Here is a 14,426-nt window from a genome sequence, read left to right as displayed (position 1 = left end):
ATGAGTAACAGAGGGGGTTAAGATGCCAGGCCCTAAGAGATATTCCTGAGGTTACCTGAATAAAAACAATAAAACTACTGCCACTAACCTGACTAAGACCCAGCTCAGCATTTCCTCGATTGTCTTCTACAACATGCATTTCCTGAAAGAGAATGAAGAAGCATTTTTAATTTGGTTTCTCCATCAAAAGTCTCCATCAACTTTTTTTTTTCTTGTTTGGCCAAGCAATCAATGCAGCATATAACCCCTCTTCCGCCACAATCAACAGTATGAGAATACTTGTTCTTTTTGATAGAGGAGCTGATGTTGCTGATGGAGTATATTTTCATAAAACATGGAGTAGCTCTCAAAGTTGCTGCGTTCTCTGGCCAAGACATCACAACCCAGAGCAGTGAAGCATTTTTGTAAGTGGTCTTTTGGAAAGGTTATCTGAGGAAGGAAACAAAAAAATGAAAATTCCAGTACTTCCTCAATTGTTCACTTGTGCCAGAGCACATACATCCAAGTTCCTGTCACCAGAATTTCTGCTTGAAGATTTCTGGTATGATGCATGGGATAGTCCAAACCTCCAAAATGATCCTTAGTACCTTCCATCAAACAGGATCAACTAGATCAGGGGTAGCCAATGCAATGGCCCCAGATGTTGCGGGACCACAACTCCCATCATGCCTAACCATTGGCTAGTGGCCATGCTGACAGGGCCTGATGAGAACTGCATTCGAACAGCAACTGGAGGACGCCATTTTGGCTACTCCTAGGCTAGATGGATAATTTATTTGATTCAGTAACCAGTTTTAATAACTTCTGCCAGGCAGGACCCAGCTCTAAAATGTATATTCTTAGGCTAGATGGTGAAATATTTAAATTTAAAAATATGCAATTGTGACGGTAACATATAAAAGTGCAGGAGATGAAATAGTTAAACAGGTTACCCAATCAGAACCCAGAGGGGGTGGAGTCAGAGGGACTATAAAAAGCAGCTCTGGGAGGAGCGAAGGAGTCACGAGTTTAGGGAGTTGAGAGGGAGTTGAGAGTTCAGTTGTCAGTTGGGAGTTTGAGTTCATTGGTTGGAGTGGGAGTGAGTTGGGAAAGAGTTGATAGACAGGACGAGTTAGTGTAGCAGAATAAGCTGAGTCAGGAACAGTTAGGAGCAAGGAATAAGTAAAGCAGAAAGGTGGTTTAGGAAGTGAGAGCAGGGAGAGGAAGTTACAGGTCTGGATAGGCACCTCATGATTGTGATTAACTGAGAACGTTTATGAAACTACACGCTTGTTAACCTATAATAAATAAACAGAAGTTTTATGTTTCAATTTAACCCTGACTGGACTCAGTATTGTACCAGGTAGGGCCTGGTTGGTGGCAGCAAGAGATAGAGTGGTGGTACAGGGATCAATAGACGGTGAAACGTCCGGGGACCCTGTGCGATCGCCACAGCAATATCCTAACCATGGGATAACCACAGCTTGTGCCCATGCAGGTTGTAAAAGCAGCATTTCCAGGACAGCGTGTGCCCTGGATCCAGCAAAATAATTTGGAATATGAAAATTGAAGAACATGCTTAAACAGACTCATTGGATGGTATCTGACAAAATCATAGTGACAACTAACTTAAGTCCACTGATTTCAATGGGTCTCCTCTCAGTATGACTTAGATATGACTGGCAGTACTTATCTCTAGCAGAAAATGCCTGTAGCACTACACATATTTCAGCAAGAAAAACCTAAGTTATGCAGTTATTTTGCCCCACGAAATTTCAATCACTGGGAAAGAAAAACAATTTATGTACCTCTGCATCAGTTTCTTGGTGATTTTCCATTAGCTTCTGTACAAATGATTCAACAATTTCTGGCCTTGTGACAGAGAAGATTTCTTGCATGCCATGATGTTTCCAGAGCTCTGAAAGAACAAGTTTGTGTGTGTGTGTGTGGGGGGGGGGTCTTTTTCTTCAGAGTAATAAAACATGGAAGCCTCAGTCTACCTTGAGTATGAGTATGACTAACACTGGGTATCTTGCGATGTGACAGCCTTTTTGATGGCGTGCAAGTCCTACTCTGCTATTTTTTAAAATATAAAAACCCAAATATGCAGGAGCACAGGAGGTCATAATTGCAGGCAGACAAAGGGTACCTGAATGTTACTGATGATGTTATCATAATCATTATCATTATTATAGACGTACGTCATGCTCTTTGACGGAGCACAAGTCCCACTGTTCTGTAAGGTAAAATAAAACCTGCAGGTGCAGCAAGAGTGATGTACCACAATTGTACACAGCATGTATCCCACAGGATACAGTGTTGGTTACCTCTGGCTTAACACAACACAAATGTGGGCTGCTGAATATATGCAGAGGCCTCTTTACACTTGCTGTTTGAAGAAAGCATCTCCAAGTGACCAGCTTTAGTGTGTTTTAGTGTGGTAACTTTCTCCATGACTCCTCAGTTGCAGCGCTTTGAAGAAAGTCTTATGTGGGTCATGGCTAACCACCAAAGACAGATGATATATGGAGAAATTCAGGGTGGTGCTAACATAGTGACTGTGGTATGTACACAAACAACTACTGGGTGTTGTTTCTCACCCCCCCCCCTTTCTGTCAAAACAGAACTCAGAGTAGAAGCTAGATGGCAAGATGGGTTCAGTTGTTACCTGTAGATAGGTTTCTCTCTTCTCTTGTTTTTTCAGATATAACCAGCGTTATTTCTTTGTTAACTTTCTTTTGTACATCACGAATCATATGGATTTCTAGACTTTCCAAGAGTTTTTGCAGCTAGGATAAAAAAGCAGAAAAAAACTAGCTTGCTTTTAACTATATCTTCATTTAGCCATTCAGAAGCCATGTTTCTTCAGAAAGTACATGGTCACTTTACTTTGTCATTTTAGGAAGTCTAAAGGCCAAACTCTAAAAGACGCAGCAGCAGCTTTAGTCATTTTAAAGGCCTACAACCTTTAATTGATCAATAGGTTAGATCAATCACTTTAATATATTTTAAAATAGACTAAATGGGATCTAAATTAAATAGACAACACACATTTTAAATTGTATTGTTTTCAAAATGATAGTACTTAGGAAACTGCAGGTCTGTTTTGGAAGAGGCAGTCTCTCTGCGCTACCCAAAAGCTCATACGAAGAACAAATTTATTTGGTCTCTCAGGTGCTACTGGAAGGATTTTTTTATATTTTTATTAAGTAATAGGAAAGCACACATCTACAGTGGTACAACATTTGCATGCACTATATTAAAACAGTATGCTTTTTCTTCAAAACAATGACTTATTTATGTGGATTTAATTAATTGCCTAAGATTTCTTTAATCAAGTGACAGCCTGACAGCTTTAAAAAAAATCATAAACCTAGCAAAAGTACATTTTTATACAAACAATATTTTGATAGTTATTTTCAGAGAGCATCAGGAGCAATGCCAGAGGTACTGTGAGCTGAGGACTGACCTGTCAACAAGGCTAACTCAGGCCTTTTGACCTGATGAATGTATTAAGGATTTTATAAACTTCCTGGTTTTTTGCTGCTTGGTGGGGACAGGAAAAACAGGACAGTTATCAAGCCCCAAGCAAGTCACCAAACATTTCAGCTCAGAGGCAGAGTCACTGCCAGGCTGTGCAAACAATACTGTGTAAACAATGGCTGGAGCAATAGTTTTATTTGGTATAAACATGTTTCCAACAAATACCTGCTGAGCGGCATTTGGTTTGGTGGGCCATATTGTCTAAGGTTATCTGAACCATTTGCCAGGAGCACAAGCCACTACCGTATATGCCTCTGCAAACTTTCCAAACAGCTTCAGAGCCAGATACAAAACTTCTGCTTGCAGAAAACTATTAAGGTAGCTTCTTATGCCTGCAGACACTATTCAGGCTACCTGTGTGTGTAAGATCAGGGCGGGTGTGTGTGTGTGGAGGGTGGTGGAGACTTAGTTAGCCATTATGTAGGGAGCATAGTCACGTTAAGGATTTGTTTGCAACAAGTAAAATATGGACATACAAGTCACAGCATTTGTACTATCTTTTTTTTTTTAATAAGATTTTATTATTTTTCCATAGAACAAACAAAACAACATTAAACCTACATATATAAACACCATAAAAACATAATAAACAAACAATAACAAAAAAAAATACAAAAAACCATATAACAAAACAAACTTATACAAACCTTACTAAATCCTTATCTCTGTTTTTAAACTTGTTTTAACTTCTTAGGGGGACTTCCCCTGGTCCCTCCTCTGTCTTCAAAAACCTATATACTTTTAAGGTAGCTTCATTTCTTTTATCATTGACTTAAACTCAACATTCTAATATTTCTTAAAATTATCTAGACAAAAATATTCCTTAACTTATATTCTACATCTTATCATCTTCTTATACAGATAGGTCTATCCAATCAAATATTATCTTCTTTAACATTTATAACTCTACTTAAACTTCAAAAGCCGATTCTTTTATATATTTCTGCACAAACATTCAGACATTCATTTTAACATGATTAACTAAATAGTCTTTGAATTTCTTCCAATCTTGTGACACCTTCTCCTCCCTCTGGTCTCGGACTCTGGCGGTGAGGTCTGCAAGCTCCATGTACTCCATCAATTTCATCTGCCATTCTTCAATAGTCGGAATCTCTTCGCCCTTCCAGGTTCTTGCCAATAAAATTCTAGCAGCTGTTGTGGCATACATAAAAAACACTCTATCCTGACTGGGTATCTCCTCATTGGTCATGCTCAAGAGAAAAGCCTCTGGTTTCTTGCAAAAGGTAATTTTCATTACCTTCTTAAGCTCATTATAAATCTTGTCCCAGAAGGCCTTTACCCCTGAACACGACCACCACATATGATAAAAAGTACCTTTTGACGATTTACATTTCCAACACACGTCCGACATTTTAGAATTCATTCTAGCTAACTTAACTGGTGTCAGATACCATCTATATATCATTTTCATTACATTTTCTCTTAAACTATTACAAGCTGTGAAATTAATATCTTTCCTCCACAATCTCTCCCAGTCATCCATCATAATATTATGACCAACATCTTTTGCCCAATCTATCATTGTTGATTTAACCAACTCATCTTTAGTATGCCACTCTAGCAACAGATTGTACATCTTGGAAAGGTTTTTTGAGTTCGATTCAATCAGTTCTGTTTCCAGTTTTGATTTTTCCACCTGAAAACCAACTTTTTTATCTAGTTTAAAAGTTTCGTGTACTTGATGATATTGCAACCAGTCAGGGACTTGGCTTTTGACTTGATCATAACTTTTCAGCTTAAATGAGTCCCCTTCTTGTTGCAATATGTCCATATATCGCAACCATCTAGCAGACATATTTGGTCTCTTGTAGGCCTTAGCCTCCACTGGCGATATCCATCTAGGTGTCTTTCTCTCCAGTAAGTCTTTATACCTAATCCAAACCTGATACAAAGATTTCCTGATTATATGACTCTTAAAAGTTCTGTGAATTTTAACTTTGTCATACCAAAGGTATGCATGCCAACCAAACATATTATCGTGTCCCTCCAAGTCCAACACATCTACGTTCTCTAATTTAAACCAGTCTTTTAACCAACAAAAGGCCGCTGCTTCAAAATAAAGTCTTAAGTCCGGCAGGGCGAAGCCTCCTCTCTCTTTAGAGTCTGTTAGGATCTTAAACTTGATTCTTGGCTTTTTGCCCTGCCATATAAACTTTGATAAGTCCTTTTGCCACATCTTGAAGCAGTCCATCTTATCCAAAATTGGTATGGCTTGGAATAAAAACAGCATCCTTGGTAGAACATTCATTTTAATGGCAGCTATTCTTCCCATCAACGATAGTTTCAATCTTGTCCATATCTCCAAGTCTTTTTTTATCTCTATCCACAGTTTTTCATAATTGTCTTTGTACAAGTTCACATTTTTTGCCGTGAGATTGATACCTAGATATTTTACCATTTTAACAAAAGTGAGGCCAGTGCCCTCCTGTAATCTTTGTATCTGTTCTGCACTCATGTTTTTACTTAAAACTTTGGTTTTCTGTTTATTTAATTTGAAACCAGCTACACGTCCAAATTGTTCAATTAATTCTAAGGCTTTGGGGACACTGCTTTCTGGTTCTTGTAGGGATAGCATCAGATCATCTGCGAAGGCGCGTAATTTGTATTCTTTCTCTCCCACTCTAATTCCTTTTACCTGTTTCTCTTTTCGTAGCATATTTAAAAGGACTTCCAGGACCGTTATAAATAATAAAGGGGAAATAGGGCACCCTTGTCTTGTTCCTTTTTGAACTTCAATTTCTTCCGATATCACGCCATTTATTATTATTTTAGCTCTTTGTTCAGTATAAATGGCTTTAATACCATTTAAGAATCTTTCTCCAACTCCCATCTTTTCCAAATTCTTTTTCATAAACTTCCAAGATATTTTATCAAAAGCTTTCTCCGCATCAATAAACAATAGTGCTGCCTCGGTATTTATGTTTCTTTCCAGTTTTTCTAAAATGTCCACAATGATTCTCGTATTATTACTTATTTGTCTTCCTGGAAGAAAACCCGCCTGTTCTTTATGAATATAATCCTTCAGCACTCTTTTCAATCTTGTAGCCATAATATTTGCAAAAATTTTATAATCCACATTCAATAAGGAAATTGGACGATAGTTTTTCATTTGCATTCTATCTGTATCTAGTTTTGGAATGAGCGTGATAAAGGCTTCTTTCCACGTTTCTGGTGCCCTATCTCCTTCTAATATTTTGTTGCATACTTCCTTCAATGGCTGTGAAAGCCAGTCTTTGAGAGTCTTATAAAACTTTGCAGTTAGTCCATCTGGTCCTGGGGCCTTTCCTAATTGCATGTTTTTAATTGCCTCCTCAATTTCTTGGATCGATATCGGGTGGTTGAGAGTTGTTAGTCTGTCCTCTGGGACTTTCTGCAAACCATGTTGTAGCAGAAACCGGTCTATCTCTTCTTCTTTTATCTTCTCCTCCTTGTACAGTTGCTTGTAGAATTTTTGAAAACACTTCCTGATTTCCTCCGGATTTTCCACTATTTTTCCATTTACTACCAAATTGCCGATGACGTTGGCCTTTTGTCTTTTCTTCAGTTGCCAGGCTAATAGTTTTCCACATTTATTCGCTGATTCAAATGATCTTTGTTTCATCATTTTCAATTTCCATTCTAGATCTTGGTTCATGATTTTAGCATACTGGGATTGCAAGTATTTGATTTCCTTTTGAATTCTTGAAGATTTGGGATGACCTCTTAACTCCTTTTCTTTAACTTTAATTAATTTCAACAGCCTTTCCATTTCTGCATTTTGTAGTTTTTTCTTTTTCGCTTTTTCACTTATGAGGAATCCTCTCATTACCGCTTTACTTGCATCCCATGCGATTCTTTTTTCTACTTCCGAGTTCCAATTGATTTGAAAATACTCCTTCATCTTTTTCATGGCTCTTTCTACCAGCTTGGTATCTCTCATCAACGCGTCATCCATTCTCCATCTAAAAGATCCCTTGGAAACCATTTTAAGTGTTACCTGTACAGGGTTATGGTCCGAATATGTCTTTGGGCCGATTTCTGCTTTATATATTTTAGATGTCAATTCGTTTGATATCCAGATATAGTCTATCCTCGACCATGACTGCTGGGATTCACTGTAGTAAGTTGCCTCTGTCTCGGTGGGGTTTTTCAATCTCCAGGCATCCTCCAGATTTAAATTGTCCACCATTTCAAAAAAGGTCTTGGGGAGTTTCCCATCATTTGTTAATTTTGTTCTTTGGGATCTGTCCATTAGAGTGGAAACCGCCCCATTGAAATCTCCCAGGCAAATCAGTTTGTAATCCAAATAGTCCAACAGCAAGTCATGTATTTTTTTGTAGAAAATTGACTTTCCATCATTTGGTGCATAAAGTCCCAGAATCAAAAGTTTTTCGCCTTGTGTTTTAATCTCAATTGCAATATATCTCCCTTCTTCGTCTTTGAATAACTGTCTTGGATTATATTTCTCCTTTGCATATATTACCACACCTCTCTTTTTGACCTTGTCTGATGATATCATTTGTACTATCTTAAGCTGCATTAGAATCCTTCCCAGCAGCTTAAGATAGTACAAATGATATCATCATATCATAGCATTTGTACTATCTTAAGCTGCTGGGAAGGATTCTAATGTATGGGATTTTAATGTACTACAGAAACTATATTTTACTACAATTTTAAAAAGTATAAAATCATTCTCTTTTTGTATTCTGCTTGCCCGTTAACTATGTTTTACCTGCTGTGTTTTTATTTCAGTTTCTGAAGCGTCTTTAGGGGGCAAAATAGAGTGATATGTCAGTCCAAATCCTTCAAGTTCATCTTCTATACGCATATGTATAGCTATGCTTCTCATAGCAGGATACAGAACTTCAGTACTAGAAAAATGCAGAGATACAGACATTGTACATGCTTATTTCTTTTGTTTAATGTTTTCCATTTATTTTGCATTGGTTTCTAACATGCCCTCAATATTACAATTTTCCATGTGCATTTAAAACTTGTTCATAAAGGATTTAGACTCATTGTGATTGAGGCAGCCAGGTTTGATGATAATACCATTTTTTTTTCAAGGGTGTTAGAACAGAAAGGGATTATGAAGAATCTCTCCAAACTGGGTAAATGGGCAGTGGAAGTGTAGAGTGATGAAAATTGGGGGGGGGGAGTTTCTTAATTTCACATCAACGTGTTGCTCATGAGGTCTGAAGGGTTGGCGAATGATAAACAATGAAATCTGGGGGGACATATGTTGACCTAATGTGTGGCAACTGTGAAGAAGGCGAATTCCATGTTGGGAATGTGGCAAAATCTGAACTTCTGACTCCATTATGCCTCCAGAATAAGGTATGTTCCTTTTCCTAAACACCCAAAAAGCACCTAATTGAATCCTGTTTGGCAGGAAAATCAAGAAATCCTAGGGATACATTGTCAAGAGAGCCACTTCCCTGATCCTGTGCCAGCCATCTCCTTGCAATTTCCCTAAAGGAGTTAACAGATTTACCTGGCAAGTGTGAGATGGGATCTAACTGGACTGATAAAGTGGTCCTTTGTCCCTCACCAACCATCAGGAAACCTACAACTGATCATCTACACTGACCACAAGCCTCATAGATCACATCTCTAACTGGCTGATTGCAACCAAGCAAGTCACTCTCTCACCACTCATAATAAGGTTGTTGTGAGGATGACTGGAATACAAATAAAATGCTTTCCTTATGAATCACATTATGCAGTAACTTAGTCATCATTATGTACCATGGGCAGGGTGGGTGGGGTAGGTTCCTGCGTCCTTGTGCCTTATTAAACACTCTGTGGTTGCTTTCTGGTTGCAGTGGAGAAAGCCAGGGAAAAGAAAGCCCTTTTCAACTTTATTTTCCTTTCCATCCCACTCCACTTTTTTACAGACAAGATTTTGAAATGCCGTGTTTCCTAGTAATCTAGTTTTAACTGTTGAAACAAAATCAAATTTATAATAAAAGAGCAAGGAAAACCCAGGAAAACGCAAACGCACTGAGTACTGGTCCCCCCCTTTACTTTGTTGTCTGCACTGTTGATGATTAACCTTCACTCCAACATTTATAACATGGAAATGGAACTTACCCGTATTGTTCAGTAAATTGCTTGTATAGAGGAACTGTGTTGATATCATCAACTTTTAATTTAAGCCTTCCCCATTCTGCTTTTAAAATTTCCAGTTGCTTCCACAGTATCAGGTAAGATTTCTGCAAGGAACTTGAAGCCACTGAATCAGGCAGCTCCAACAGTGCTTTTGAAGTCTTTCCACTTGCTTCAGTTGTCATTGCCAAATTCTGCTAAAATCATTGTGGGGAAAGCGTCAGACACAGAAGCTTAAAGCCAGAATACATTTATAATGGCAGGGAAGACTTTAACTCTCTCTTCCTGCCGTGACTGCCAGTCTGGATAGGCTAGCCATGCTAGGGACTCTTAAATAGATGCCTTACATGCCATCCAATCTGGGGGTGGGGAATATGAAACCTGAGGGTCCAAGGTAAATATTTATATGAGGGGAAACAGAGAGAAAGCATCCACCTTCCTGGTCTCTCACCATAGCCCAAGGTAGCTTGTTTTTCTCTGTCAAATCCCACCTATAAATGCATGTAGAACATGAAGCCAAATAGTCTAGGCACTGGAGTAAGGAATACCGTAATTGAGCCTGGCAGAAATGCATACACAAACTGAACAGTCAATATTAATACGTTAATTAAGAATAAAAGTTAGGATTACAAAGGGAAGAGACAGAATGGTGCTTTAAAGAAAATTAAGAAAACAATTTTAGTTCAGTTGTATTTATCCTGTTGTAGCTGCTTCTGGTCTCCTCACACATGATGTAGAAGCACTGAAAGTCAGATGGAGTATGGAGAACAAAAGTCTGTTGGTTACAGTCATCTCTTGACCCAGGTGTGCTCTGACTGACAGGTGGCTTTTGATCAGCCACTCACAAGACAGCCATGTCCTTGGAAGTTGGCAGAAGGGACGAAAGCTATCCTCTCCGCTTCTCCTACACCAATAATCATTCCACACTGAGTGAATTGAAGGGAGACTTGACTTCTCTGCATATATGTGAGGGAGGATTAGAGAGACCAAATAACTGTACAGTGGTACCTCGGGTTACGTATTTAATTGGTTCCGGGTGGCCGTTCGTAACCTGAAAAGTACGAAACCCAAAAATTGTACTTTGCGCATGCGCGAACTGCACAGAATGCTTCTGCGCATGCGCAGAACACGCACGCGCTGAAAAACACTTCCAGGTTACCGGAGTACGTAACCCGAAAATACGTAAGCCGAAGCGGACGTAATCCAAGGTACAACTGTACAGTGACAGACTGGCACAGGGCAGGGCTGCATTACAGTGTTAACTAGTGTTGCCAGTGTTGCAGGCAGAGAAAATGTAGCAGAGCAGATGTTTTAGACACAAAAGCTGAATCACCTCACGCTACTCACATTGATAAAGAGAAGAACCTCAAGAGATACAAAACTGTACACCACATCTGTTAGCATTCTGATTGACTCAGTCACCCAGACACATGCTTGCCAGTTTACATGCAGAGGTTTTGTATTAATATATACAGTAGTATACAATTCTAAGATCCCATATAATATCTTCTAACATTCTACATTCTAGCAAGTGCTGCAGCCATGCGATTTTGCTGAACTTGAAACTTGACTAGATCTTTTTACAAAAAAGGATTAAAACACATTAGTTAAACTGAACTGCTCATGCAAAGATGGTGCCAGGTGTCAATGTGTTGCTTCTTTAATTTACCTTTCCGAAAGATGTTCTCTGTTCTCCGTGCTCATTCAGACCCTCATAATTACTCCAGAGTACATCCTCCATTGCAAGCTGCATCTCGACCAGCTCCCCATGGGCTACTTTTCGATCCTCATCGTTCAGTCCACACAGACATACCTAGAAAGGTCAGTCAGTCAATTTTTACTTGCAAAACACTTTATTCCTTCCTTCCTTCCTGTGACGAGGCACCTCAAAGCAATTTACAATATAATGACATATATTAAGGATACATATCTAAAAACGTTAAGAACAACTGCGCATAAAAACAATTCTAAGTTGGGTTGGTGAGTAGGGATGGCAGCCCCCAGTTGAATTTAATATGCACCTTAGAGGTAAGAAGAGTACCATACCTGCATATTATAGCTTATGGGGTCTAGGTTGCTGATAATAACAGGAAATGGACCTGTGTTTGCTAGGAATGTTCTCCAGGGGAACAACAACAGTGCCTAAAAACAAAGAGTTGCAACTTTAAAATATAATAAACCAAATATCCTAAAATGCAGTTTCACTAACAATAAGCACCTTTCTCTGCTAGGCAGAAAGTGGCAGTACGGCTACCCAACTTCGTCAAATCATGCCCCCATCCTTTCCTTTCATTCTTTACAGTCCAGCTTGAAATCAAGCCAGGTACAAAAGACTTGATGTAGCTACCCAATAGCTGCTCAATGCTTACAGGTGGAAGTTCTTTTGCTAATCAGAATAACTTCATTGGATACAACTCTAAGTACCAGATCAGAGAAAAACTGGAGAAAAACCTGGAGAAAAAAATGTTATATGCATAGCAACACATGGGGAGGCTTAAGCCTTTCTCAAATCCACACACCCCCATACAGCAAATAGTATTAGGATAAAACTTGCATTGACATAAACGATATATATTTTCCTAATAATGCTAGCTGCCATGTGTGGGGAAGGTGAAATTTTACTGAAATTGCAGTTGGGGAGGGAAGACTTAAAGCCCTCTCCCTATAGGCTGCAATGCCATTGATGACGTTCTCTGCCCTCCCACCCTCCATGCACCTGGTATTTAATCACAATATGATTGCTAATTATATCATTAATATAGTTAGACCCAAGATACCAGTTGATCCAGGGGCAGTGCACAGCAGTGATCTGCTTTTGGCAGCCAATTATGTCCTGTGCCCACAGCAGCTGCCAGTTTGCAGTTAATGAGCCACCAGTCTTGACTCTGTGAAAATACTGCACCTTTGCATGCTATCCACACTGTGCTGTCTTGTGGTGGCAGTTAAGACCACAGATTGTGCCCCACAGCACCAAGTGCTTTGGGTCCTAAGCCATCGTGAGATTTAGGATGCAAGAGACTCAAAAGGCTCAAATTTTGACATCAGTTATGCCAATGCTGGTGGAATAGAGTGGACTGGCGAAAAGAGAAATGGCTTTTTTTTTTTTTTAAAGAGGTTGTTGTGATGAAACCTTTTGTACTTTGAGAGGAGACATCTTGGCTTTTTCAACAAAGAGACACATACATATAGCCTGTGCTGATTGCACAGCTAACAATGATACAAGTGAGAAGGAAACAGTTAAGGAAGAGGAATCTTTGGAAGACTATTTTACTCACTCTGTGGCCATGTGGATCTAGTGGCTGCGGAAGCCGGAGCTGGGAAGCAAAGGCACTTCCAACAATGGTGTTACTTATGGGAGGCAACCCATGGTAAATGTGATCCGTAATGCTCTGATAGGCAGGAACATTTCCAGATGATAAAAATGCTTCTCTGGAGGGTTGCCAGAAAAAGAAATATTATAAAAGTAAATATGATATAATTATTTCCTATTTATTAATCAATGTTTTGTTGTTGTTTTTAAAAAGGTCAAATTTTAACATGTGCTTATTTTCAAACTGCTCCATATATCCATAATTTAGAAAATTAGCATGACAATGTACTTCGCTTGAAAGTGACATGGGATTTGCCCTTTAGTGAGAAGCAATGCTTTTTGAAGAGAGGTTTTAGCCCAGTTTAACTGTTATGGTTTTCTTCCCTCAAATCCTGGAAATCAGGAAATCTCAGATCAGGAATGGATGCTGAGAATTCTCTGCTTGAGACCTATTCCTCATAGAACTATGACTCCCATTATTCCTACAGCTTAAGCCCCTGAGCAATAGCAATAAATGTAGCATTTCTGGCAGAATTCAAGAACTCTCCCAACACCGATCCTCAGGGTCCCTTCCAACTCTATGATTCAAGATGCAGAAAGCAAACCAAACCCACTGCACATTTCCTTACTCTTTCACTGTTAAGAGTTTACTCTGATTCCTATCCTACGTGCATTTGAAACTCACACACATCTCACCCAGTGGCGGAGGAAGGGGGCGAGGGGGCCAGGCCGCCCCAGGTGGCATCTCTGAGGAGGGGTGACAAGAAGGCACCCCACAGGGGGCTTGCCCCGCTGCCCAGGGCACAGCGGCACGAGCTGCCACATTGTACCGCCACAGCCGTGTGCGGAGGATCCTCTGCTTGTGGCTACACCCCCCTCTGTCATCGTACAGCACTCAAGCGCCGCCATCGGCAGCTGCGAGCAGAGGATCCCGCCACCATACGTACGGCACACGCACACGTGCCAGCAGGTGTTTTGCCCCACCCCACATGCCAGTTCCCCTTCCTTCACCACTGATCTCACCACAGGGTAGATGTGCATGTTCTCCCTTCAGGTATGGACATGCTGGCTGGGACGGATGGCAACTGTAGTCCAAAACATCTAGAGAGGACCAGGTTAGTGAAGGCTGCTATACTATTTTAAAACTTCTTGTTAGCTAATGTGCAGATTAAATAATCTGAATGACCAACTATCTTAAATCTATATATTACAGCATAAAGGTCCTTATACTGTATTACAACATAGGGTTCTACAAAAACATAGAAATGCAACACCTTTTTGCAACACATGGAAATGAACAAAGAAAACATTGATTTCATTTAAATATCTTTATTATATATCGTCTTAAGATTAATCAGTGTTTAAAATATTGCTAGATGTACACCTCCCATGATTAGAAATTTTAAAGGTGGCTTTGGTGCACAGTACCGAAACCTGCTATTTTTAGAATTCGTTTTTCAAAAAGGTTTCCAATAAAAGCAAA

At 39.5% G+C, this 14,426-nt stretch overlaps 1 protein-coding gene across 1 annotated transcript in view; it reads right to left on the bottom strand.

The window, feature by feature from the left end:
- The window catches only part of LOC117043652, a 66,672-nt gene that overhangs the window by 9,787 nt on the left and 42,459 nt on the right, over positions 1-14,426 (bottom strand). The window contains exons 32-40 of the mRNA XM_033143573.1: positions 12,909-13,062; positions 11,680-11,775; positions 11,303-11,446; positions 9,619-9,827; positions 8,258-8,396; positions 2,648-2,768; positions 1,788-1,897; positions 280-429; positions 89-142 (exon numbers count right to left, since the gene is read on the bottom strand). Coding sequence (XP_032999464.1) covers positions 89-142; positions 280-429; positions 1,788-1,897; positions 2,648-2,768; positions 8,258-8,396; positions 9,619-9,827; positions 11,303-11,446; positions 11,680-11,775; positions 12,909-13,062 — 1,177 coding nt within the window. The remainder of the gene's footprint in view (positions 1-88; positions 143-279; positions 430-1,787; positions 1,898-2,647; positions 2,769-8,257; positions 8,397-9,618; positions 9,828-11,302; positions 11,447-11,679; positions 11,776-12,908; positions 13,063-14,426) is intronic.

Source organism: Lacerta agilis, chromosome 3, assembly GCF_009819535.1.
Source record: "Lacerta agilis isolate rLacAgi1 chromosome 3, rLacAgi1.pri, whole genome shotgun sequence".
In the NCBI taxonomy this organism is placed as follows: domain Eukaryota; kingdom Metazoa; phylum Chordata; class Lepidosauria; order Squamata; family Lacertidae; genus Lacerta; species Lacerta agilis.
This window is presented reverse-complemented; position numbering and strand designations above follow the sequence as displayed.